At 51.3% G+C, this 24,621-nt stretch overlaps 2 protein-coding genes across 2 annotated transcripts; both read left to right on the top strand.

Annotated features, from left to right (window-relative positions):
- The first annotated feature begins 6,052 nt into the window (after positions 1 to 6,052).
- Positions 6,053 to 10,284, top strand: GPR162 (G protein-coupled receptor 162). The gene is made up of 4 exons (XM_082056450.1): positions 6,053 to 7,513; positions 8,343 to 8,532; positions 9,098 to 9,249; positions 9,409 to 10,284. The coding sequence occupies exons 1-4, from the start codon at positions 6,674 to 6,676 to the stop codon at positions 9,934 to 9,936; spliced, it is 1,710 nt and encodes a 569-aa protein (XP_081912576.1). The 5' UTR covers positions 6,053 to 6,673; the 3' UTR covers positions 9,937 to 10,284.
- Positions 10,285 to 11,865: 1,581 nt separating this feature from the next.
- Positions 11,866 to 22,923, top strand: P3H3 (prolyl 3-hydroxylase 3). The gene is made up of 15 exons (XM_082066780.1): positions 11,866 to 12,352; positions 12,629 to 12,781; positions 13,498 to 13,687; positions 13,815 to 13,946; positions 14,852 to 14,985; positions 15,274 to 15,363; positions 15,679 to 15,731; positions 15,944 to 16,002; positions 17,179 to 17,303; positions 17,425 to 17,520; positions 18,492 to 18,642; positions 18,813 to 18,930; positions 21,335 to 21,410; positions 21,808 to 21,948; positions 22,244 to 22,923. The coding sequence occupies exons 1-15, from the start codon at positions 11,930 to 11,932 to the stop codon at positions 22,454 to 22,456; spliced, it is 2,154 nt and encodes a 717-aa protein (XP_081922906.1). The 5' UTR covers positions 11,866 to 11,929; the 3' UTR covers positions 22,457 to 22,923.
- The last annotated feature ends 1,698 nt before the right edge of the window (positions 22,924 to 24,621 follow it).

Here is a 24,621-nt window from a genome sequence, read left to right as displayed (position 1 = left end):
TGTCTGTGTGCTGTGCGGAAAGAAGGTCCTGGAGATGAACAGCAGTAACAGTGATGCTGGCCCTGTGAGGGCCATGGCTCCCGGAGAGGCCACCACACCAGCTGGAATGACAAGGGGAGCCAGAGAGCTTCCTGACACAGGCCAGCTGCATGCAGCATGTCAGCAGTGCTCCTGAAATCTCGGCGCATTTTTGAAATAAGAAAATACTGCTCTGGTCTTAAGAAACCTCAGACATACCTAGGCAAGTTAGGGAAACAGATAGTAAAAAGAAAGTTGTAATTTTGTGCTACAAATCCAAATAAAAAATGACGTCAACTCCTTTCAGATATCACAGGTTCCCAGATTAATTATTCAAGAGCTCCTAATTATCATTTCTGTGTAGGAGAACAAACAATAAGTGTCCTGTAATTTTGGAAAGTGGCACAATTAAATTCTGAAATGATGTTTTTACATCCTTGACAGGCTGGAACGCACTGTACTGGGATATCAGTGAGGCCACAAAGGCAGAAGGGATGTAGAAGGAAAATATCATATACAAGTATTTATGTATGTGACAGAGGGAAAAAAAAAAACTATTTTAAAAGATGCCCAGTTGTGTAAGGAAATACATTCAACTGTAAACAAGCATCCACAAGTTCAAATTCCAGTTTTTACACTGCAAGCCCTTAATATTTCTGTGTAGCTCATGACTAGCATTAGTCGTCTGTCCCCTGATGTGAGCTATTATTACTTGTCCATTTTGCAGATGAATTATCCAAGAAGTCTCACTAAATCTTTCCATATGGTGCTAGAAATAGAATCTAAGATTTAGATATGACAAACCTACATTGCAGTCACTGTCTTTTCTGAAGCAATATGCTAACACATCTATTTGGCTGGATTCTTGTTAGCCATTAACCACACCCTGCTCAAAGAACCAGGAAGGATGCCAGGAAACCTGCTTGCAAGCACCCCAGCATGGCCTCACAAAAGGCTGTGCAAGCCATGTTGGGGCTCTGAGGATTTAGTTACATTCATGATCTGTGAGAAACATGTGTGAAACCTCGCATGGTCACTATCAAAGTCCCAAGTAAAAGCATCAAAGCCCTGTGAAGTGAATTTGGCTGTTCTGCTAGTGCTTTTGGTTTTACAATGCTGGTGTTTGTTGCTCAGTTAATGAGCTCTGTTCCTTTAAGAATCCAGGGCACCTCTGGGAAGCGCATTTCCCTGGACCTGCAGAGCTGCTGTCCAGAAATAACTGATCTTGAGGCAACGAACTTTTACAGAAGGCATTTCATATCCTTACATTGTAACACTGGTGTTTCTTTGGGCCTGGATGCCTCAGGATATTCTAGTGAGCTGCTGAACCTTTAGACAGCAGATCACCAGTCAGAGACCTGCCTGGCTCTGTAGGAGTTAAAAATCGCTCCCAGCTCTGTGAATCCTTCTAGGAGATGAGTCCGGGGGTATCTCACTTCTAGCCTGGACTTCCTAGATACACAGGGAGATCTGCACCATGGGGCTTCAGGTTCTCCAGATCTGAGCGTTTGTGTTCCTTTGCATCTGCGTTGTCGATATGCAGCACATATGCAGTTGTGACCCACCGCTTATCAAAACCAGTGAAACCACGTGTCTGGGAACGCTAGGCAAATAAACAGAGTCTTTGAAATCCCTTTAGATGAGATGGATGGACTAGCATCTGTTTGGGAGTATGACAGCCCCAGGGTAAATGCTCTTCTCCTTCCCACAGAGTTCATTCTGCTTACAGTAAATCTTCAGTTTTATGCTTTTATTCAAACTAAGAACCCAGCCACATTGCAAACACAAGAAGCCTCCTCAAGACAGGACTCGTCCGTATCCAGCTCTGCTCACTGATCTCTGTCAGGTGTATCCCAAGCCCTGAAGAGATGCTGGGTTGCAGGATGTCCCTACCTGAATGAAGCTGACGCAGGCAGCACAGAAAGTGCCAGAAACTTGGTTTGCTGTTTCCCTGAGATAATAAGAGGATTTATTCACCCACACAGGCAGGCTAACAACTCACACTAAGGAGACTCAGCTTCTGAATCAGAAGAGGATGGTAATGTGGAAGTTATCACATTAAGTAATTCATACAAATGACACAACTAGAGCTGCAAAAATGTTTACATCTGTGGGTACAGACCTTCTCACTTCAAGACGTAAACCTCACACGAATGATATGAGTTGAAAAGATATGACTGAGGTGGGCCATGATTGTCCCTTCTCACCTCTCTGGCTCCTGCTGTTGCTGGGCTAACTGCTGAGATGGACCACCTTGGGGCTGTTCTGTCATGGCAGCTCCTGCCTGACAAAGAATAGCCAGAGCACAGCAGCATTGTCACCACTTTATCAAAAATATCTCTTCATGTCTACCTGACACGAAGCCAGATCTATTATAGCGGTTACTGATTCTACTCACTGTCTCTAAAACAGGCCCCAGTGACAACAACCAGTGCAATGCAGACAGGTCTTGTCTCAGCTATACATACATATATATATATACCTCTGGAACTGCCTTCACTGCTGTCCCTGGGCCTCAGAACTAGCAGTACCTCCAGTACCTTACTCAGGACTCTTTCTGCTGACCATGCAAACCTCAGATGAAATTCCTTGGTATCCAAGGCACTTGGGATCACCTCAGCCAATATTTAGAATGATATATGAAACTTGCCCTGTCAGAGAGGGTGCTAAAGCCGAGCAGATGCTGGATCTGTAGGGTCAGGTCTACTTTAGCAAACAGGGTGATACAGTAGGAGCAGATCTGTAGAGGAAAACGGCTGATGCTGAGGACTTAGTGGCTGTGCTGTGAATGTCTGGGCGCTTACTTCAGACTATTTCTAGTCCAAAGTAAAGCTGAATTCTCATAGTCCTCAGACCATATCTGTTGTACATCTTGCAGGTTCCTTAAACCTAAATTGTTCATGATCCAAACTGAGGTGTTAACTGTCCAGAAACTTGGTGTCCCATCCCACCCCAGTTCTAATGGAGGAAAGAGATGTAGAGATTTTGGGAGACATCAGCTCCTAAAATGATCAAGGACAAGGAAGGTGTTGGTGCCTTCACTTCAGTCACGAGACATCAGCTGAGTAAACTGAGATGTCCACTGTCTTGTGAAGCCAGGATTGCCCTCCCTGAGGTGACGCAGCTGTAGGGGGAGGTTTATTCTTCCGACATGACCAACCCGTTCCTCTGAGCACTGCTTCTGCTCTGTTTCCTTCTTTCCCTTTCCCTATTTGTGGGACAACGCTGCTGGCTGGTGAACTCAGCTCTGCTACCATGGCTGACCCCGGAGAGCAGGTGCCCTGGGCACCCCGTGCTCCAAGCATCCTTTTGCAGGCCCCTCTGCTAGCTCCTTGCCTTTCCCCTCACACCGGACATCTCTTAGGTTGCCTCCTCACAACCCTCTTTCTTTGGGAACGGGAGCCCGGCGCTTGCTTCTCCCGCAACTCGTATTCCAGGGGGCGGCCCCCGCGGGGCAAGAGGGATTCATACGAGGTGGAGCCCGCTGGAGCCCGGCAGCAGCAGCAGCCCTTGTGGCTGAGCCCCGGCCAGGACCAGCTCGGGAAGTCGCGCGTTCCCCGGCACAGCCCGGCGCAGCCGACCCGTCACCCCGCGCCCCCCGGGACCGCCGCTGCGGGCGCCCGGGCGCCGGGAGGGGCCGGGACCGGGGCCGGGGCGGCGGCTCCCGCGCCCGTCCGGCCGGCCCGCCCCCTGGCTGCTCGGCCCGGCGGTGCTCCCGCCGCCGTCTCCCGCCGGCGCTCCCCGCCCCTCGCCCCTCGCCGTCGCCCCGCCTGGCGGATGGCCGGAGTGCGGGGCCGGGGCGGCTGCCTGCAGCGTCCGCTGCGGCGGCCGGGGCCGGGGGCCGGCACAGCCGGGCAGAGGCGCGCACAGCCGCGCGGGGCGCCCGTCGCCATGGCAGCGCTTGCTCCGGCGAGAGGTAAGATGGGTCCCTCCGGCCCCCGCCGCCATCGGCCCCCACCGCCGCCTTCGGCCCCCGCTCCGCTCCGCCGCGCACAGGGCGGCGCCGCCGCCGCCGGGCACGGCCGCGCCCCGGGGCGCCCCGTGGGCTCCGCGGCTCCGGCCCCCGCCCAGCCCAGCCCAGCCCAGCCCCGGCCGGCCGCGCCGCCTCCCCGCTGCCCGGTGAGGCCCGGGGCGACCCGGCCCGGGGACCCCCGCTGCCCCTCCAGCCACCGCGGGGGCCGCGGCCGTGCCCGCGCTGCCGGGCGGGGGGCAGAGGGAGGGAGTGGTGGGGGGCAGCACTGCACCCCGGCCCCGAGCCCGCCGGCCGCCCGCATCCCCTGGCACCCCGTTTCTCTCTGCTCTTCCTTGCAATTATTCTGGGTCATCTTCCTCTCAGACCCCCCACCCTTGCCTTCCCCTGAGTCACCAGCCCCAAGAGTCTCTCTCTCCATGCTGGTGAGATGGGCGGTGGGATGAGGTGGGGGCTCAGGCCAAGGAGCAGGGTCAGGCGTGGACGGGTTTTCCCAACATGGCCATCCAGGATCTTTCCCGAACTGGCCATCCATCATCAGCACCAGGGGTCTCCCATCTCCGAGAGTGGCATGACCCCGTCTCGGAGCAGAATTGGGCCCCAACGCCAGCAGAGGCGGGAGGGTTCCTGCCTCATCAAGGGAACAGCATGGGCCATCAGAACAAGCTGGGTGGGAAGGGCGGCAGAAGGAGATGCTGCAAGGAAATTCATTCCCCTGGGAATATCAGGGCTGGCTAGCTTCGTAACTGTCTCCAGAGGCCACAGGCCTAACTGCAAGAGTGGTGGCACTGGGGGAGAAGAGCTGAACCAGGGCAGTGCGGGTGCGTCGCCAATCCAGTAATGACAAATTGCTCCAAGCAGGGGGGAAGGAGGCAAAGCCTCAAGTGGTTACAGAGAGGGTGAGAAAATGCGTGAAGCAGAAGGAAGGGGAGGGGTGGGAACAGAGCCACTAGCTCAGACTGGGGGGACACTGATCCATCCATGGAATTATTTCGTTTACATCTCAAGGTGCAGAGCAGGCCTATACCTTCCTGGAATATACTGCTTGGGTGTACCCTATAGATGAATACAGGAGAGGGGGTCTGAGCTGGTAGGACCAGGGGGCAAAGGTGAGTAGCTTCAGCATGAGGTTACCGGTCTGGTTTGCTTGGTTTGTAACTGCAGGGTGTCTGGACACCAGAGCTGCTCTAGCAGAAATGTGCTAGGCAGGGAAAGCATGTGGCCAAAAGACTCGTGCTTCAAGTCTGTGGGATGGCGTGGTATTGCTAGAGTGGTGGCAAACACCCGTCAGCAGGACGGGACAGGAGCAGCAGGTTAACATCCAGAACACTGATGGAGAAAAGCTGAGGTCCAAAGACTGGTGGAGCTGTGGGAGCTGTACAGCAGGAGCGAGGGGTGTCAGAACGGGTGCGTGGGGAGAGCAGGACCAGAATAGCAGGGGAGCAATATGAAACAGGCCTTCCATTCAGAAATGGCATTAGTAATGCCTTGGGTGGGGAGCCTCAGACTGGAAAGCCGGGGGGCACAGGGTGTCTTGGCAGCACTGGAAGGAGTTGCTGGGGGCCAGAGTCCAGTGTGAGGTATGCAGAAACTGGTGCAAATCTGGCTCTTCTGTTGCCTCAAAGACACAGGGAGTGTTCTACATAGCCTAAATCATGACAAGGTGTTTGTGTGGGCAAGGAGAGAGAGAGAGAGAGAGATCTGGGGAGATAGAATGATCTTAAATTACTTTTTCTCTTTTCTGTCTTCTACAGTGAACCTCGTGCCCTGAATCTCCAAGGGAACCTTTGAAAAGGATCTTCCCCTCCTCGCCATCTCCTTATTGTTTGCCAGCTCTGCCCTGCACTGTGCAGGGAAGCTTGAAAGAGCAGGCTGAGCCCTGCAGGACAGCAAAAAGGACAATGTAGTGGGGTGCTGTGAGGTCTTGGATAGGGAACCTTCTGAATCTTGTTCCTCACCCTTCCCTCTCTGCTAATAGGTCTCTGACAGCCTTGGCAGGAACCTCTACCTGGCCACAAGCGTGGCATTTGGTGAGAGGGGGATTACACATGGTGTACACGTCACCCTCACCATTTCCGCGGGACCTTTGTCCTGCCTCCTGTCACCTCTGAAACTCTTGCTTAGGTCCTCATTCACTAGGACACTGGGCAGCAGGCACCTGCTACTGCCAAACTGTTTGGAGTCTCCCAGCAGTGTGGCCTTCACCAGTTCCAGCAGAAGGTGGTTCCTGAGACAGAAGGTGCCTGGTGGGCCCATGAAGTAAGGAGAGCTTTTTATTTGGGGGAAGAGTGGAGGAGGGAGATGAAATAGATGGGGAGGAAAAAAAAAAGTGAGCCCAAGCGAGTGAGGGAAGAAGCACTGGCAAGTGTTCATAAGAAAGAGAGAGCAAGAAGGTGGAAGAAAGAAAAAGAAAGAAAACAAGGGAAAAAACAGATGGAAAGGTTAGAACAAGGGAAAGAAATATAAGAAGGGAAAGGGAGAACCAAAACTGAGACAGAGCTGACAGCTGTTCCAGCTAGCACCCGGTGGCAATGCCTTGAGGAACCTCTTCAGTGTGCAGACACCTTGCATCGCAGCAGCAGCAGCAGATGAGGAGGGACGGGGCTTCCCCAGTGCGGAGTTCCACTCACCCTCTTACAAAATCCCAGCAGCAGGGACAGGGCGCAGCCTAGCAGGGGTGGCAGTATGGGGGACTCTGAATCGGAGTCCACCTTGCACAACAACTCACTGTGGTGGCTGGCATGTGGGATGTTAGCCCTGTTGGCCAACTCATGGATTATCCTCAGCATCACAGCCAAACAACAGAAACACAAGCCTCTGGAGCTGCTGCTGTGCTTCCTTGCTGGGACACACATCCTTATGGCAGCAGTACCCCTCACCACCTATGCCGTGGTGCAGCTGCGGCGTGAGTCATCTGACTACGACTGGAACGAAAGCATCTGCAAGGTCTTTGTCTCCACATACTACACCCTGGCGCTGGCCACCTGCTTCACAGTGGCCTCCCTTTCCTACCACCGCATGTGGATGGTGAGGTGGCCAGTCAACTACCGGCTGAGCAATGCCAAAAAGCAGGCTCTGCACGCAGTCATGGGTATCTGGATGGTATCGTTCATCCTCTCCACCCTGCCCTCCATCGGCTGGCACAACAATGGTGAGCGCTACTATGCTCGTGGCTGCCAGTTCATTGTCAGCAAGATAGGGCTGGGCTTCGGTGTCTGCTTTAGCCTCCTGCTGCTTGGAGGAATCGTCATGGGCTTGGTGTGCGTGGGTATCACTTTCTACCAGACCCTGTGGGCACACAGAAGACGCCGGCGGTGTCGCCATCAGAGGGCAGAGGAAGCATCATCCTGCTCTTCATCAGCACACACCACTTTCAATGTGCCGGCCATTGTGGTAGAGGATGTGCGAGGCAAAAGGAGGTCTTCACTGGATGGCTCTGAGTCAGCCAAGACCTCCTTGCAGATGACCAACCTCATCAGTGCTATTGTCTTCCTGTACGACACACTCACTGGGGTGCCCATCTTGGTAAGCAGCTCGTTCTCCCTTTCCCTTCAGGGTCTGACATTAAACTAGATTTCCGTTTCTCTTGTGTTTTAGGGAAGAAATCCTGTCTTCTGTCCAGCAGCCACAGAGTTGCTGCATCTGAATCTGTGTTATTCTGAGGGCCAGTTTTAAAAAGATTGCAGCAATTCTCTCATCCTTCTGCAGCAGCATTTTCTTAAGACAAGTCTAAGCCTGGGGAATACACTCCACACCACTAAAACCAGTTGAAAGTTTCAAGTGGCTGAGAGGAAAATCTGCAAACTTACAGGGGGATCTACCTCTAAAAACAATGAGATTTCTATTTCTCCAGTCTGCTTCTGGAGAACTGATACACCAGCTTTAAAAGCTGTCACAGACAGTTTTCTTTTTCCTTCTGTTTGTATGGTCATAGTCAGAATCCAGGTTTTGGCTGGCTGGTTGATTCTCTGCAAAACTGGAGAGCTGGGGAAGTTCTCAAAGGGAACCATTAAGAGAACAGAGGCTTAGGGCTTAGTCACAGCTTTTTTTTTTTTTTTTTTTTTCCTAGTGGCTGTGTTCTGTTACCACTTATTTAGCTCCAGCTCATAATGAGCACAGGGAAGAAGGGATCATAACACCATGTCTCATGTTAGAGATATGACAGGTCAGAATATGGTCCAGCAAACCTGGACAACACCCCGGAACAGTTTTTCAAAGGGGCATGGGCCAATTACTTGATGAATCTTTTGCAGACAGATTGTGTTCTATGACATAATTGACTCCCGATATCTTTCTTCCTTGATACCAACTTCTGTCTTCTTTCTCAGCATTATTTCTCTCTCTTACCTTGAAGGTCGTGAGCTTTTTTAGCCTGCGCTATGATACAGCCCCCACCTGGATGGTCCTGGCAGTGCTCTGGTGCTCCATGGTGCAGACCTTGCTGCTCCCCTCCTTCATCTGGTCCTGCGAGCGCTACCGAGCGGATCTTCGCACCGTATGGGAGCAATGTGTGGCTATTATGTCTGAGGAAGATGGAGATGATGGTAAGCCCCTTGCGATCCCATGGTCATCTTCATTAATCCATTTCGCAAGAGACTACAGAGGAAAGACGGGTCTTCCTTGGGAAAAGGACCTAATGGCACTGGGAGTGGTGCTGTGGGTGGCTAGGTGGGATTCATGTTATATCTTAAATCAGCAACTATGAGAAAATTTATTCTGGAGAAGGCTCTGCCACTCACTTGCTGCCTTAGGACTCACTAGCGTAAAGGAAAAATTAGTGCAGCGTCCTTCACAGTAGAAGCAACAGTAGAGACAGTTCGTACAGCTGCCAAACCACAACCAAAGTGACATGCTGGGCCTCAGCCCAACTTGCTGGTCCAAGTTCTGGCAGTGGGTGATTCAAAGGTGAGACAGAAGAAACAGGGCAGTCTCTCGGTCTTTTAGTGCTGCTGGAAGCAGAAGGATGAAGTCCTTCTTCAGAGGTGGGCCCTGGGGGCTGCAAGTAGAGTGGCAGAAGTTAGACAAGCATTAGGATGCCGTCCAGGTGCCCTGATAATGCTTCTCTTCTGGCTGAAAAGTGTTGACTGCTGTGCCCCTCTTTGCCAACAGATGGTGTGTGTGATGATTACGGTGATGGCAGGATCTGCAAAGTGAGATTTGATGCAAACGGTGCTGCAGCTGTGAAGAGGGACTCCCGGGACATCAAGCTGCTGCCCATGCACCACATGTTGTTACCACAGGACAAGGTGCACTACCTGCAGGTGAGCTGAGAGCTAGCAGAGGCAGCCCCAGAACCCCGTTCCTTCTCTGTCAGTCTCCCACACTTTTCGTGTCTTCTTGATTCTCTGAGGCCTCAGCTACTCCCCTCCTATTCTGTCTCTTCAAGTCTTCCATCACCACCCTCCTTCTCTGTTTGCCAGGTCCCTATCTCCAGAAGAATGTCACATGATGAGACTAACATCTTCTCTGCCCACCGCTCCGCTCCGTCCTTCCTACACAAATGGTCTTCATCTGACGACATCCGCATTCCCACCCCCCGCAAGCCCGGAGGCCCCGGCTTCTTGCCTCCTCAGCTGCATGACTACCAGCACCGCCGGCGGCCACCTGAAGACGAGCTGACGACCCTACGGCAGTTTTTGGAGGCAGGGCTGATGCCCCGGGTCTCCAGCTCCAGCGCCTGCTTCTTCCGAGATGAGATCACCACGTTCATTGACGAGACACCACAACCCACCCCAGCCTGCAGCCCACGGCACTCTCGTCTCCTGCTCGCATCACGCCGTGATCGCCGCCTCTCCCTTGGCAGCAGAGAGGAGGAGAACATCGACCGGCCACGGCGCTGCTCCCTGGCTGGGAATGAAGCCTGGCATCAGCAGGATGGAGAGCAGGCGCCACACGAAAGGACCCTTGAGGCCTGTGAGGCACAGACCTTCCAGGATCCCAAACTATGAGAGACAGCATCAAAAACATTCAGTGTCATCATGATTTTTAAATAAAATTTCAAGTGTTTCCTTTGTCCTGGGACCTGATCACTAATTTGCATTCTCATCTTTCTCGCCAGCAGGCAGGAAACATGGCACCCCACACTGGTGGGGGAAAAAGGAGTGGGACAGATCCGCAGAAGGGAGCATGACAGACGGACATGGACAGCCTGTGCCTGCCCTCAGGTTACAAATACACCCACTGCTGCCACCGCCACTTGGCACCCTCGTCAGTCCCATCCCTTTGTGAACTCCACCCTCGCATCCGCTCTGCCCTAAAAGACAGGGCAGGCACAGAATGGTATTAAAATTCTATATTTGGAGTGTCAATCGTGTGTCTGTTTTTAAAATAATATATTAGTAATAATTTTGTTTCCATAGAAACAAAATGACTGGCCTAATGTTTAATGAAGCCTCATAGGCTTCTGGAAGGGAAATGCAAAAAGTGTGAAGCTCCTTTCCTCCCTCTCCATCCCTTTCTCGTCAGTGCATCTGGAAGGCAGCAGATGCTTAGCAGCCCAGGGAAGGGAATGAAGCCTGTGTCGAGGAGTCGTCATGGGAGACTGAGTGAAAAGCTTTCCTGTCCATTTCAGGGGAGCCTTAGGCTGCCTACAGCTAAGCAGGAGCAGCCTCTGTGGTTTCTAATATTGCTTTGAGGCAACCCCAGGCTTAAAAACAATTACATTATCTCCAAAAAAGATCCTGACCCATAACATCTCATTTCACTGGTGCAAACTTTTGATTCCAGTGCAAACTTTGCATAAAACGCCATGGCCCAAACTTCTCACCCAGACAGGAAAACGGACAGAGCCTTCCCCAAGCAAGGTCCCTGTCTGCCTACACTGTCAAAGCTGGGAGCCGTGAGGTCCAGAGCAGGCTCCTGCCCTGCTCAAATCTCTCAGAAGAGAGGTGCAGGGATAGTTATGTGGGAGATGGGCCTCATTCTGTCTGCTGCTGGCTCTACTTCCAGCCATGAGCAAGGTGGGGGGCTGCATCAGAGGGGCTGTTTTGATACTTCAGACTGGAGCCTGTTTTGGTGAGGGGTCTGGAGCACAAGTCTGATGAGGAACAGCTGAGGGAACTGGGGCTGTTCAGCCTGGAGAAAAGGAGGCTGAGGGGAGACCTTATCGCTGTCTACAACTACCTGAAAGGAGGTTGTAGCATGAAGGGTGTTGGTCTCTTCTCCCAAGTAGCAAGTGATAGGAAGAGAAGAAATGTCCTCAAGTTGTGCCAGGGGAGGTTTAGATCGGATATTAGGAAAAATTTCTTCATTGAGAGTGTTGTCAGGCATTGCAACAGACTGCCTGGGGAAGTGGTTGAGTCACCATCCCCAGAGGTTTTAAAAGATGCATAGGTGAGGTTCTTAAGGACATGGTATAGTGCCAGTGTTAGGTTAGCAGTTGGACTTGGTCTTAAAGGTCTTTTCCAACTGAAATGATTCCATGATTCTATATCTAGCCCATCACCTCTGATGGGCTCTCTCCATGTGAGAAGTGGTACATGAACTGCCAAAGCGTGCCTTGTCCCCGGCATGGATTCTGACAGATTAACTGTACCATCTTACAAGGTGTCTCGCTGGAGGAGTCTGGGTGAGCTGTACCACAGGGAGGGTTAGCAGATGTTTGGCGGACACCTGGACGAAGTATCACATCAGACAACGAGCTGCCGGGGTTCTGCTGTCCCACGCAGGGCCAGCACTGGGCTGGTCCAGGCGCCCACGAAGAGGCGACCGTTCCCGCCTGGCGCGGTGAGACCTTCCCCCGCGGAGAGACGTGGGCAGGGGGGCGGAGCTGGCCCTTGTCCCCCGCCCGGGCGGGCCGGCAGCCGCTCTGCCCCCCGCTCCCCGACCGCGGCCCTGGCCCGCACCGCCCCCCGGCCCGGCCCTCTGGGTGGGCCCCGCCCGGGGCCAGCCAAGCCGCCTACCGGGCCTAGACCCCTTCTCCTCCTCCCCGGCGGCTCGGCCATGGCGTCCCTGCTCTGCCTCTGCCTCTGCCTCCTCCTCGCCGCCGCCGCCACGTCGCCGGGCCGCCTGGTCCCCTACGACCTGCTGTACGCGGACGGGGTGCGGGCGTACTTCGCCCGGGACTGGGGACGAGCAGCCGAGCTGCTGCAGCGCGCCCTGCACAGCTACGCGGGGCTGCGGGCGGCCCGCCGCGCCTGCCGCGCTGCCTGCCGCCGGGAGGCCGCCTTCCTCGGCGGGCCGCCGCGGGCCGGGCCCTGGGAGGCCGCGCTCTTCGGGCCGGTGCTGCAGCGCGCTGACTGCCTACAGCACTGCCTGGGGAGCCGGCTGGGCGCCGCGCCTTCCGCCCACCACGCCAGCCTCGCCATCCGCCGCGACTTCGAGCGGAGGGAGCCCTACAACTACCTCCAAGTGGCCTTCTTCCAGGTGGGGACCGGCCCTGGGGGCGGCCAGGGGCCCCCCGGGGTGGGCTCTCCCCAGGGGGCTGGGGGTCGCCAGCCCTGGGCAGGTGCAGCAGAGGCAGCGTACTGGTTCTGCACGGCTCTCCTTGGTGGGCAAGAGCTCACCAGCCCGGGACAGGGCGTGTCTGGGCAGCACAGGGCAGAGATGCCTTGTGAGTGAATGCAGGGGGCAGCTGGGGCCAAGGATGGGTGTGAAGAGGCCTGCCGGAATGTGACAGGCACTGCTGCTTTTTCTCCACAGCTGAAGAAGCTGGATCAGGCTGTGTCTGCTGCTCACACCTTTTTCGTCGCTAATCCCCAGCACCTCCAAATGCGGGAGGACATAGAGAAGTACCGGCGTATGTCAGGGGTGAAGTCGGACAACTTCCGGGACCTGGAGGCCACACCACACTGGGTGAGGGTTCGATGCAGTGTTGGGCATCACCAGCTCTTATCCCATCCTAGGGACTGGTCTGAAACCGTGATCTGTTCCTACACAAGCGCCATGGCTTGAGACAGGGCCCCCATACACAGAATCACAGAATGGTTTGGACTGGAAGGGACCTTTAAGGATCACCTAGTCCAAGCCCGTGCCACGGGCATGGACATCTTTCAATACATCAGGTTGCTCAGAGCCCAGTCCAACCTGACCTTGAACACCTGTCATGATGGGGCATCCCCAGCTTCTTCTCTGGGCAACCTGTTCCAGTATCTCACCACCCTCATCATAACAAGTGTCTTCCTTATCTCTATTCTAAATTTACTGTCTCTCAGTTTAAAACCACTGCCCCTTTTCCTGTCACTACAGGCCTTGGTCACTCACTCTTTCTTATAAGCCCCCTTTGTATTTGAAAGGCTGCAAGAAAGTCTCCCTGAAGCCTTCTCTTCAGGGTGAAGACAAACTACTGCAAGTGTGGCACAGAGACTTTCTGCTGACAGTTATGGCAGGCTGCAGGGACTTGCAGAAGTATATTGGGCTTAAGTCCAGAAGATTTGCTGTCACTGCATAGTGGGCTGTGCATGATCAGGCAGGCCCCTAGATGTCAGCACTACCCTGTGAGCGACACAAAGTCTCGGGGCATCCTTTGGTGTCACCCTTTCTGATGAGGGGTCTGGATCTGTCCTTTGCAGGAAGCATATGAGGCTGGGGTGCAGCACTACAATGCGGATGAGTACCTGCAGGCAGTGGCCAGGCTGGAGGAGTCACTCACAGAGGCTCTGTCAGCACTGGAAGAGTGTCGTGCCCTGTGTGAAGGGCCTCGGGAGGATGAAGATGAGGAGGAGGAGGAGATGCAGCCTGGCCTGTATGAAGCCATTGCAGGTAGCATTAGAGGCACAGCAGGTTGGGTAGGAAGGCCATGCTCCGCACGCTGGACAGGCCTCATTTTTCAGCTCTCCTGTCTGGTGGAAGTGGGAGCTGCTGCCTTTCTTACTCGTCTCTCTTGCAGCCCATTATATTCAGGTTTTGAAGTGCAGACAGCAGTGCGTCCTTGAAATCGCCACAAAGCCAGGGCGGATTTCTGCCACAGAAGATTTCATACCCTCTCATCTTGATTTACTGCAGTTTGCCTACAATCAAGGTGAGCAGTCACAAGCCAGTGGGCTATGCTGTGGCACCTCTAAACTTGTCCTTTTCCTCTGGACCTGGAGTCATGGGGAGAAGTGGCACACTGACCTGAGCTCTGCCTCTTGTTTCCCACTTCTGCCCTCCGACTCTTCCCAGAACCTCTCTTCTCTTGCTCAAGATTGTGGCCATTGAAGGAGAGGTCTCTTGTGGTCCACTTCAGTCTCCTTGTGCAGCTTCTGTAATGTTGGGTTTTCCCACTTCTTTTCTCCAGCACACTCCATTTCAAGTCCTTGCTCCAACTATCTACTGTGTATTTTTTACTCTCCCTTTTAGTACGTGACTCCAGAATAGGCCTGCATTTCCCACCTAGAGCATGCACTTGCATCTCATCTTGACAGTGCTGTTCTTTCTGAGTCAGCCTTGCCTGCCCTCGCGGAACTGATAGCCTGTCATGACATTGGTCACGTTGCCACCCTGTCACTTTCACACATCCCTCAGCTCTCCTCTTAGATACCTCTACTCCTTCCCACACTGACCCACCTGTCTCTCATCTCCTGTCTCAAGTCGTCGGTAAAACTTGTATCTCAAAGAATCCTCCAGATCCCTTATCATGTGGGGGAGGTGGGATCATCTTTCTTCCAAATATACTTTTTTTTTTTTTTTCTCTCTGTTTCCTCTGAATGAGCTCCCAATAAATTTTGAAAATTGGCCCATTCTTAACCAGGCTCATTCCATGTATTGTCTGCCCACCATTGGGTAGAAGCCCAACTAGGTAGGGATTGATGTGTACTTGGTGTAAGGCCTCCTGCTGCTGGACCCTGACCAGGACCTTGGGTGCTGCTGGCCTGTGCACATTTGCTGCTAACATCAGGTCTTCCAGAGGCATAATCTGTTTGTTCTGTTCTGTCCCTGCCCAAGTTGGGAACCAGGTGCTGGCTGCTGAATGTGCTGCTTCCTACTTGCTCTTCTATCCTATGGATGAGCCAATGTTGGAGAAAATGAAACAGTATCACACAGAACTGGGAGAGGACACAGCTGTCACAGCCAGAGAGGTAGTTACAACCCCAGGTCTGTACGTTTTTGGCCCTCCCCTGTCCCATACAACAGAATCATGGTCCAGTAGACAAAAGGGGGGATGTTTCACGGCAGATGTGTGCCAAGCCCAGGACTGAAGAAACTGGAGCCTGAGTTTACTTATAGTCTATACCAGGCAGGGTCCCTGCAGGACAGAACAGGGCTTTCATAGTGTACAGCAGTGTGTTGGGGCAGGTTTCTGCCCTGGATAGGGATGGGGTTGTCTTTTGTGGGATGGTTGTTTGACAGCCTCTTTGCTTTCTTAGATTATTCAACATTATGTGCAGAGATCTTTGATGGAGAAGAAGTTGATATATTATGCAGTGGAGCATCTAGGAGAAAGTTTTGATGACCCTGTAAGTAATGGTATCATCTTAATCTTCCTGCCCCGATTTCACAAAGACAGTTGTCAGAATTCACTTCAGAAGGGATCAGACACTGATGAGAAGGACCCCCAAGTCCTTATGAGTTTCTGCTGCTCCAGGACTAAAGTTAGTTGGAAGTTGCTGCAGTGACCAGATGCATTACCCAAATCTGGATGTCATCAGAGGCAGGCCAGAATCATTGGTCTGATATTCACTGGAGAAGGAGGAAAAGGAGCTGGGTGTTTGACATCATCGGATGTGGGAGAAGTTGGTTGTGTACTAAACCATCTGCATTTGTTCCTATAGGATCTTTGGACTCCAGATGAGCTGATTCCTGAAAACCTAAAGGGGAAACACAGGTAAGGTTGGCCAAGTCGACTGGAACCAAAATGTAACTATTGGAAGTAGTAGATGGGGTTGGACTGGCAGAGGTGGTACAAGGAACAGTAATACCTACTGAGGAATGGGCAAAACAGGAACAGGAAGGGTACGAAATGCTACCGCAGAGGAGGGTTAGGCATAGCTCTGTGTACTGACAGCCACGGTGTCTGTTTTTTCCCTTGCTCCTGAGAGAGGATCAGGAGAAGCAAAAGCAGGAAACTCTGGATGTGGAAGAGATGAAGAAGAGGGGTGAGTAAAAGAGCTTAAAGAATGACTTGGATGCAGTCAGCCAGGCTTAGCGAGGCTAAGTGCTGTCTTTTCTTCCATCCTCAGACATTTGGATGCTAGCATAGATGCAGACTGACTCGAATGGCTCAACAAGTCTTCTCACTGTTCCTTTTCTCCCTCTATGATGCATGTGTCATCTTGAAAATCTCACTGTGTACATCTCTGGGATGGGAACTCAAAGAGCACTGTGGCTGGAGAAGCTGAGTGTAGTGGTATCTGAGCATGTGACATGCCTGTGGACCGGCAGATCCCTGTTCAGTATGGCAGGAGCGTGTACACCAAAGCTGGTTCAACTCCACCAGCCCAAATTCAAACAACTTTTTTCTGAAGGGGACGATTAGAGAGGTGGGAAATGGAAACCGGTAACAGACTGTTTGGCTTGGGCAAGTCTTTCCCTGACAAACACAAGTCCAGGTGGTTGTGACTGAATGCTATAGACTGCAGTGCAGAGTCCTGTGCTCTTGCTGGTCCTTTATTCTTGTGTATGGACACACAGCATCTTACGGGGCTCTGTCCTGGAGTCTTTGCTTAAGTGACACCAAGTGGTTCTGTACTGTAACACATGGGAGAGCAGATCATTGTGAGGATCTAAGTACCTTGGCATTCCTGACCATCTAGAGGTCAGAGGTCGGGGTAGAAAAATGGCCAAAGATCAAAAGATCAAATCACCAACTAATACCTATTGCTTCTCTTTAGGGCTGAAGAAAGTAGAAAAATTCACTGGAGATAATTCTGACATAAGATGTGTTATTGAAAAGAGGGTTGATTGAGGTGTTTACCTGCTTCTTTTCTCCAGAGCCTCACCCCAGCAGGCTGGACCTGTTCTGCTGCTGCGATCCACAGTGCACTCAACTTTCCCCAGCTCCCTGCTGCTCTCCCAGCAAGCCCCACATTTCTGCTGGCTCCTGAAGCACGTGCTGTAGGCCAGCTTCCCCAGCTGATGCTCTCGTTCCCCTGAAGCATGTGAGGGGTGCAAGTGGCCCAAGGTCTGTGAGGAATGGGCACTTCTGGGGAACTGTCCTCTCTTCTCAGAGAATGTGTAGCATCTCTTCACTTCTTTGTCCAGGCTGGGGGTTGGTGTGTGAGGGCTTCTTGTCCAAAGCTCACTCATGTCTGTCTGTACTTGCTTCTTGATAGGTCCATTGCCTTTTGAAGGTATTGTTGTTACGATGGATTCCCACCAGATGAATGGAACCCAGAGGGTTGTGTTTGACAGAGTGCTGACCGAGTCTGAGTGTAAGGACCTCCTCCGGCTGACAAAGGTGAGGCCTGAGTCTTGCAGGAGCTCCTGTGTGTGTACTTTCCTCCTCAGCAGACAGAGTTGTAGTGTTCCTAAGGGGGAGAGATGGCAGCATAGTGTGTGTCATCTGTATCCTGTTCCAGGCAGCAGGAGAAGCAGGAGATGGCTACCGGGCAAGACGATCACCTCACACCCCACATGAGAGATTTGAAGGGTTAACAGTTCTGAAAGCCATGCAGGTAAGTGGTTCTGTGAGTCTGCCACCTCCTTGATTGTCCAGAAAAAGTGTTTGCCACACCAGCATTTTCCTCTGTGAAGTGCACTCTGGATGGGGTCATAGTTGTGTTATCTTCCTCACAAGCACACATGCAGTCTCCCCTGACCCTCTTCATCTACAGTCATGTTTAGGCATGTTGTACATGGAGGGCTTGAGAAGTGCTTTCTCTCCTATGAGACAGTGTTTTGGGATTGCTACTTGTCCCTGTGAAGGGACATGCTTAGCTTAGAGAATAAAATAAAGGTGGTAGGAGCTTCAGGAGATCTGTAATCCAACCCCCTGCTTTCAGCATGGCTAACTCGAAAGCTAGATGAGATTCCTCAGGGCTTTGCACAGGCGAGTCCTGAACATCTCCAAGGGTGGAGATTCCCCACACTCTCGGGGCACCTGTTTCAGTGCTGTACCATTCTCAGGAGGATGAAACCTTTCTTAATATCTAGACAAAATTTCCCTTGCTGCAGCTTTTGCCTATTGCTTCTTGTCTTTTCAGTGTCTTTGTCTAAGAAGAGATTGTCTCCATCTTCTCTATAACCCCCTTTCAGGTGACAGGAAACTGTAGTTAGATCCTCCTTTGGCCTTCTCTAGGCTGAAGAAACCCAGCTCTTTCAGCCTCTTTTTTGAAATTATGTGCTCCAACATCGCTGCCATCTTAAGACCTTTCACTGAAGATTCATTCCGGTTTGCTAGTGTCCCTTGTTTATGTTGGACCCAAAAGGGTACTGCATTCCAGATGTGGCTTCATGTGCTGAGTAGAAGGAAAGAATTTCTGTACTTACACATGTATTCCTGACTTATATTTACAAGAGAAAACATGTTCTTTTCTTACATGTGTGACCACAGAATTTTACACGGGTCTCTTCTTCTGTACTGTGTATAATTTCTTGGAATATCTTTGTATGTAAGTATTCTAACAGGCTTGCTTTTCACTTGTAGCTGGCCCAGAATGGGGACGTGGACTGGAGAGATGCCAAATTGTTTCTGCGGGCCAGTGAGAAATCACGGAAAATTGTAGAGTCCTACTTTACTCCTGGAAAGAAACTCCATTTCTCATTCACACACCTTGTGTGCCGCACGGCTGTAGATGGTAAAGAATCTTTCACCCTCTTAGTCCCTGTCTCCTGGGGAGTCTCCTCAGTCCCAGCCATGTGCTCTCAGGAGAGTCTCTTTCCTTTACTCTCACTGTGCCCCTTTCTCTCTGCCTTGTTTATTGAAACTGAAAATACCCATATTCTTTTTCAAAACTTCCATTTTCAGAGGAACAGGGAGGTCGTATGGATCTTAGTCATCCTGTCCATGCTGATAATTGTCTCTTGGATCCTGAGGGGCAAGAATGCTGGAGAGAACCGCCTGCCTATGTGTACAGGGACTACAGGTAAGAGAAGAAGGGGACCTGCATTAGGTCATGTGGACATCAGAATGCCTCCACAGCCCCATCAGAGGATAAGCTCAGCTTATCAAAACCAGGTGATGCATTGTTGGCTCAAAGACAACCAGGTCTGTAGCATCAGGCAAAAGGCTGCATCAGTGGCTTCAGAATGAGGTGTGAAACACCTTTCCTAGCCTGGCAAAAATATCTAGTCTTTCTCCTTTCTCCCTTCCCAAACATTAACAGGGAGCAGAATGAGGCGCTGAGGCTGCTTGAACTAGAACTATGATATCAAATTGTCTTCTTAGGGCTCTACCACAGTACTACAGCCCACTGCCAGCTGTTCCTTTTAAACATGTTCCATCTTTCACAGTCTTACTGCTGCATTGTCCATGAATTACAGGAAGGGGAGAACTAGGCTTCTTGGATTTCCTTTGTTTGAGCAGCCAGTGTACTTTGGTGAATATTTTCCCATTCATTTCTCTCAAGATCCACTGCCAATACTCTGTGTTGAGTTTTCCATTCTATGTGAAAGGTTTTGTTTTTTTCCAGCCTTTGTCAGAATTTTGTATTCTTCTGTGAAATAACCTGAAATATTTTAAAGATGGTGACAATTTTTCCACACTACAGACAAATTAGGTCAGTTTTCTATAGCTGATTCCACCTATCTACCGTCCCATGTATTGGCATCCAGAAATCTTATTTGCCTTTTCTTTGAGTGGTAGCTGTACTCAGAGCAGAAATCTTTTCTGAGCAGCCTATGTTAAGGATGTGGGGCTTAGAGGGAGCTGAGGTATCGTTGAGTCCATTTCCCTTCTCACATAGATGTTGATGTGGTATGGTCAGATTGTAAAGTTACCAATCTCTGCAGTGTAACTGGTTAGATCTCTGTATTTCCTGTGGGAAAGCAGTCCTGTCACCTCACTCCTGCCTGGCAGTGAGCTTCTCTGACTTCTGCTTGAATGTATATTAAAATATCTTACTGGGATCTGTGCCACCGAGCTATTTCCAGGAGTATTCCTGTCCTCTTGCAGAGAGAATTGTGATTGACCAACCAGCTCACAAGGGCTGAGCACTTCCAGTGTTGTTTTGGATGAGGACAAACTCCATTCATTTTGTGCTCCAGACTTCTTGGATCTCTTCTGTGTATTTGTGCAGTGGTCATTAATGAAACTATTGAACAGTATTGAGCCCAGGGGTCCCAGTGATCCAGTGATCCTCCTCCAGGCAAAGAGTACTCCTTTGGGTGCCAGGGCTGCACTAGTCAGTGTGAGCTGTTCATACGTTCATCTTCTCTGTGTTCATTACTAATTTCTCCAGAGGCACTGTTCTGAGGACTTTTATCGGAGTCCAAACTGCTGAGATCAAGCACATTTTCTATGCCTATGAAATCAACAGTTTTGTCAAAGATTGTGTGACTAACCCCATCTGCTTTTAGTACCCCCGTGTTACATTTTAAGACCATTTTCTATTTACCTTTTGTCCTTCAATTACCCTTCTCAGAAATGGAGTCTGAAGCCCTGCAGACTATTGAGGTCAGGCTCATGGACCTGTTATTTCCTACCCTCCTACCCTTTTGTGCGTCTGAGATCTGTCCTTGCTTTTCTTCAGTTGTGTTACCACTCTGACTTCAAAGTCTTATTGAAACCCAACGGCAGAAGAGCTATAATTTCCTGGCTTTCAGGGCTGGTAGTCTTCTCACTGTCCTTATGTCTGTAATGTTTTGCTTCAGCAGCCACAGTGTTGATTTCGGTTTCTTTCTCACAGTCCCATTAATAAGCCTCTCTTGTTCTCTGACATTTTCTATCAGATTAATTGAATACCAAGAGGAATGCAAGTATAATAGTTTGTGGCCCATTCTTTGACCCAGTTGACAGTGGTCTCACCTGCACTGCACAATGGCCTCGCTACTTCTCTTTTTGTCTAGCATTAGTAAAAGAAATTACTGTTTTACTTTTATGCATGCAGTCTTTTTGACCATTCTTATGTCACCCTGAAATCTATTGACTCTTAAGACATGGCTTTCTTTGCTCATCAGTCTCCTCTTCCAGTTTTTGGATTATTCCCAATCTTAAAAAGCATCATGTGGGTTTACCTAGCCCATGGCGTTGTCACAGCAGTGCCACAGATACGTGCTACAAGAGGATTAAAACCAGAACAGGACAACTGCGTAGAGCTAGCTCCCTGACATGCTCTCCTAGCCTCCCGTGGCTTGCAGCTCAGGGACTCCCCTGGGTCAGGCACTGCTGTATTTAACACCCCCCCAAACGGATTCCCCTGTAAAGTGATCTGGTCACTTTGAACCTGTGGTATCATTCAGGTCCCACAGCCTCCTGCAACAAGGAGTGTGGGGAGTACCTGGGAAGAATGAGCTTCACCCTCCATATGTCCTCTTTCTTTTTATCCACAGTGGCATTCTCTACCTCAATGATGACTTCCAAGGTGGGGGCCTTTTCTTCACTGAAATGGACACTGTGACTGTCACAGTAAGTCTGGGACTGGCCAAAAGAAGAGGAGAGGACTGAGCGGTAGACTTAATCTGGGCAGGAGGAAACTAGTTGGTTATTGGGTCCCACCACTCCAAAAACAACCCAGTGCTGGTGCTGTGGCAGATTCAAATAGGGGCACCTAAAGGCAAATCAATGCAAATCTCAGACAGAGGAGAGGTTAACTCTTTCCTGGCTGAGATGTTCCAGGCTCTTCCAGTCTGTGCGTGTCTGTAACCTGCGTTGTGTCTTAGATTTTCTCTGTCCCTCTGCAAGACCTGCCTTGCTGATAGACTGACAGCGGGTGCCTAGTGGCTCTCTACTCTTCCACATACAATGACCGTGTACCCCAGAGCAGGGTGATGCTGGCTTCATTGTCTCTTCCCTTTCCTGGCAGGCTGAGGTGCGTCCTAAGTGTGGGAGGCTGGTAGCCTTCAGCTCTGGCAAGGAGAACCCCCACGGCGTGTGGGCAGTGAGCCGTGGCAGGCGCTGCGCCATGGCTCTCTGGTACACACACTCCCAAGAGCACGCTGAACAGGTAAAGTACCATGTTGGAGAACTGAATACAAGTACCTCCAAGCCAGACCAAATCCCCCTGAGGAATAGATTCTGGGCTTTCCCATGGGGCAGAGCCTAGTGCAGCAGCTGGGACTTGTCCTCTGACAAGGTACCTGGTGGAGGGTCCAGCCTATGATGGGTCCCACAAGAGGCAGTGGACTCTGGCAGGGATTGGATGGATGTGGCAAAGACGAGATGTGTCTTGTCAGCCCCTGTGAGCAGGATGAAGACCCTAGCAGAGAGGATTCACATCATCTCTGTCTCCATGGCTGCAGGAGCGGGTGAAGGCAGAGGAGGTGATACAGCAAAGAGCTGTGGAGCAGGACCGGTCTAATGGAGGAGAACGTCAGGGAGCTGATCACAGCGGCAGATCCTCCTCAGAGCTTCCTGTTTCCAGCAGTGGAGCCAGGCCCATGAGCTGGAGACACAAACCTGGCTCAGACAGAACACAGCGCCCCAAGGAGCTACGTGCCAGAGATGAGTTCTGAGAATGTCGGGCCTGGGGGCAGGACTGACACACACCATGGCCTGGCCGGTCTTGGTAGAACCAGGACCACAGAGGCCTGGAGCAATGTATTAGCATGCTAGAGCCGTAGTGATGGGGTGGGATGAAGCTTTCTTCTCTGTGACATCCCAGCAGCCAAAAATGGTAGCAGGGACAGAGTATTAAAGTCAACAACAGGAACTTTCTTCACTGCTTCACCGATGTGTTTATGTCACTCAGAAGTAAGCAGGTAGGGTCTCCTCATCCCATTCCTCTCAGTGACAGGTCCCTGGTCATCCAGGGCCAGATCCGAGATGGGGAGGAAGAGCCTGAGGTCTTTCAGTAAGGGCTGTCACATTCAGGAACTTAAAACAGCAGCCTCTGAATTTCCTAGGCACCTGCAAACTCCATAACCTCTCAACTGGTCTGCAAGGGTGAGGGACTCTGAATATATGGAATAAAAGCAAAATGCTGGACACAGATGGTGGTGGGAGCTTGAGTCTATGCACCAGGGGGTAGACATTGTCACTTGTTGCTGATGGAAATTTAATTAACAAGTTGTGGAAGCAGACTGAGCCCTAAGTGAAAGAAAACAAAGTAGTTGCCTAGATGCCAGCTGCTTCCAGTAAGGGAGAGCATGAGAGAAAGTCAGGTCTGCCATGACTAACCCCTGGAAAACGTGGGAAGTCACTTTAAGAAAAAGCACTGTACGCTCATGGTTTCCTGCAGCAAAGCATCTCTCTTTTTTTTTTTTTTTTTTTTTTTTTTTTTTCTTTTCACTGTCCATGCACCAAATTGCCCCTGAAAGCAGAAGAGATATTTTGTTTATGATTTTCCACCCTGATGCAAAGACAATCTGCTGTCACTGTGCAGGGGATTAGTGTCCTGAGATGAGATTACATGGTAGCCAAACAGGAATTGAATGGGGTGGATATGGAGTATGGAAAAGCGCAGTGACCCTTTTCCTGGGAAGCATTAGAGCCAGAGATCAACCTGTGATCATGACATACACAGGCCTTGGTGGGAGTTATGCATTGGAGACCCAAACTACGGTTCAGATGGAAGAAATTGATAGGGCCAGGGCCAACGTTGTGAGAGGTGTGTGGGTGATCCCCATGTCGCTGTTGGCACAGGGCTCCTGCTCCATCAAACGGTAAATCTGCTCAATTTGAACCCAAGCACTTCCTTAACACACACGCTTGGTAAACCTGCATGGGCAACCTGTATTGCTTTCTGTCCTTCCCAGGGTCACAGGAAAAAGAGTTCCATGTGTGCATTTCAACTTCCCTGTCCCTGGTGGGAGGTCCATCACATCCTTTAGCACTCACACATCTGTCCCGATGATTCATGTGGAGTTGTTGGATGGTTCCTGCTTGATGTGAATGTGATGGGTCAGTGTCCACATCTCTGGCTTGTTTTGCCCAAAGGTGGCTTGGGTGATTAGACTGATGGCCTCCTGACGTCAGATGAGATCCGTTAAAAGGTATTTATCTCAGGCTTGGGCCAAAGCCGCGGGAGAGATTAAAAGAGATTGAGGCCAAGATAATCCCCTCACAGCATCCCACTAAAGTGGCTGCCAAAAGGCATGCCACCAAATCTTTTGCCACCCTTGGCCCCTGTGCCCACTTCTGTTTTCCCCATGCAGAGCCCAGTTTGCTGCCCAGAGAGGGTGTGAACCTGGCTCTGCCATGAGTTTTCTCTTGACAGGACCATCTTAGATGGCTCCATCGCTTTTCCTGCCCTGCCCAGGACATGAGTGGCATGTCATCCCTGGGAAAACGGGGATTCCTGTGGACTGTGAGGTGCAGCAAGCCCTGCCCCAGTGGCTGATAATCCTAGCCTGTTCTGTCTAATCTTCACTTTATTAGTTTGTGTCTGATATAAACAGAGGGAGTCAAATCTGCCGGTGATGGTTTCTTTCCCTTCAGGAGCAGTATGCTACTCTCTCTTTTTACCCCTCCCCATCCACCTGCTTTGCATTATGTCCCAATCCGATTTCCCCAAGTCTCTGGTGTCTGATTTAATTTGCCTGACGCTGCTCCTGGAATCAGCCCTCCCCTAGCCCCTCCCGTCCAGAGCCTTCCAGCTCCCCATGGGGAGATCAGTCCTGGGAGAGGCTGAGGAGCCGAGAGGCAGCAAGGGACCCGCTGGGTGGACGGGCAGAACTGA

Source organism: Streptopelia decaocto, assembly GCF_964273445.1.
Source record: "Streptopelia decaocto genome assembly, chromosome: 1".
Taxonomy (NCBI): domain Eukaryota; kingdom Metazoa; phylum Chordata; class Aves; order Columbiformes; family Columbidae; genus Streptopelia; species Streptopelia decaocto.
This window is presented reverse-complemented; position numbering and strand designations above follow the sequence as displayed.

Coding starts and splice junctions, on each gene's coding strand:
- GPR162 (XM_082056450.1), top strand. CDS start 6,674: ATGGGGGACTCTGAATCGGAGTCCACCTTGCACAACAACTCACTGTGG. Junction 7,514..8,342: donor TCACTGGGGTGCCCATCTTG/GTAAGCAGCTCG, acceptor CTTACCTTGAAG/GTCGTGAGCTTTTTTAGCCT. Junction 9,250..9,408: donor ACAAGGTGCACTACCTGCAG/GTGAGCTGAGAG, acceptor TCTGTTTGCCAG/GTCCCTATCTCCAGAAGAAT.
- P3H3 (XM_082066780.1), top strand. CDS start 11,930: ATGGCGTCCCTGCTCTGCCTCTGCCTCTGCCTCCTCCTCGCCGCCGCC. Junction 15,364..15,678: donor GAGAAAGTTTTGATGACCCT/GTAAGTAATGGT, acceptor TTGTTCCTATAG/GATCTTTGGACTCCAGATGA. Junction 17,521..18,491: donor CAGTTCTGAAAGCCATGCAG/GTAAGTGGTTCT, acceptor TTTCACTTGTAG/CTGGCCCAGAATGGGGACGT.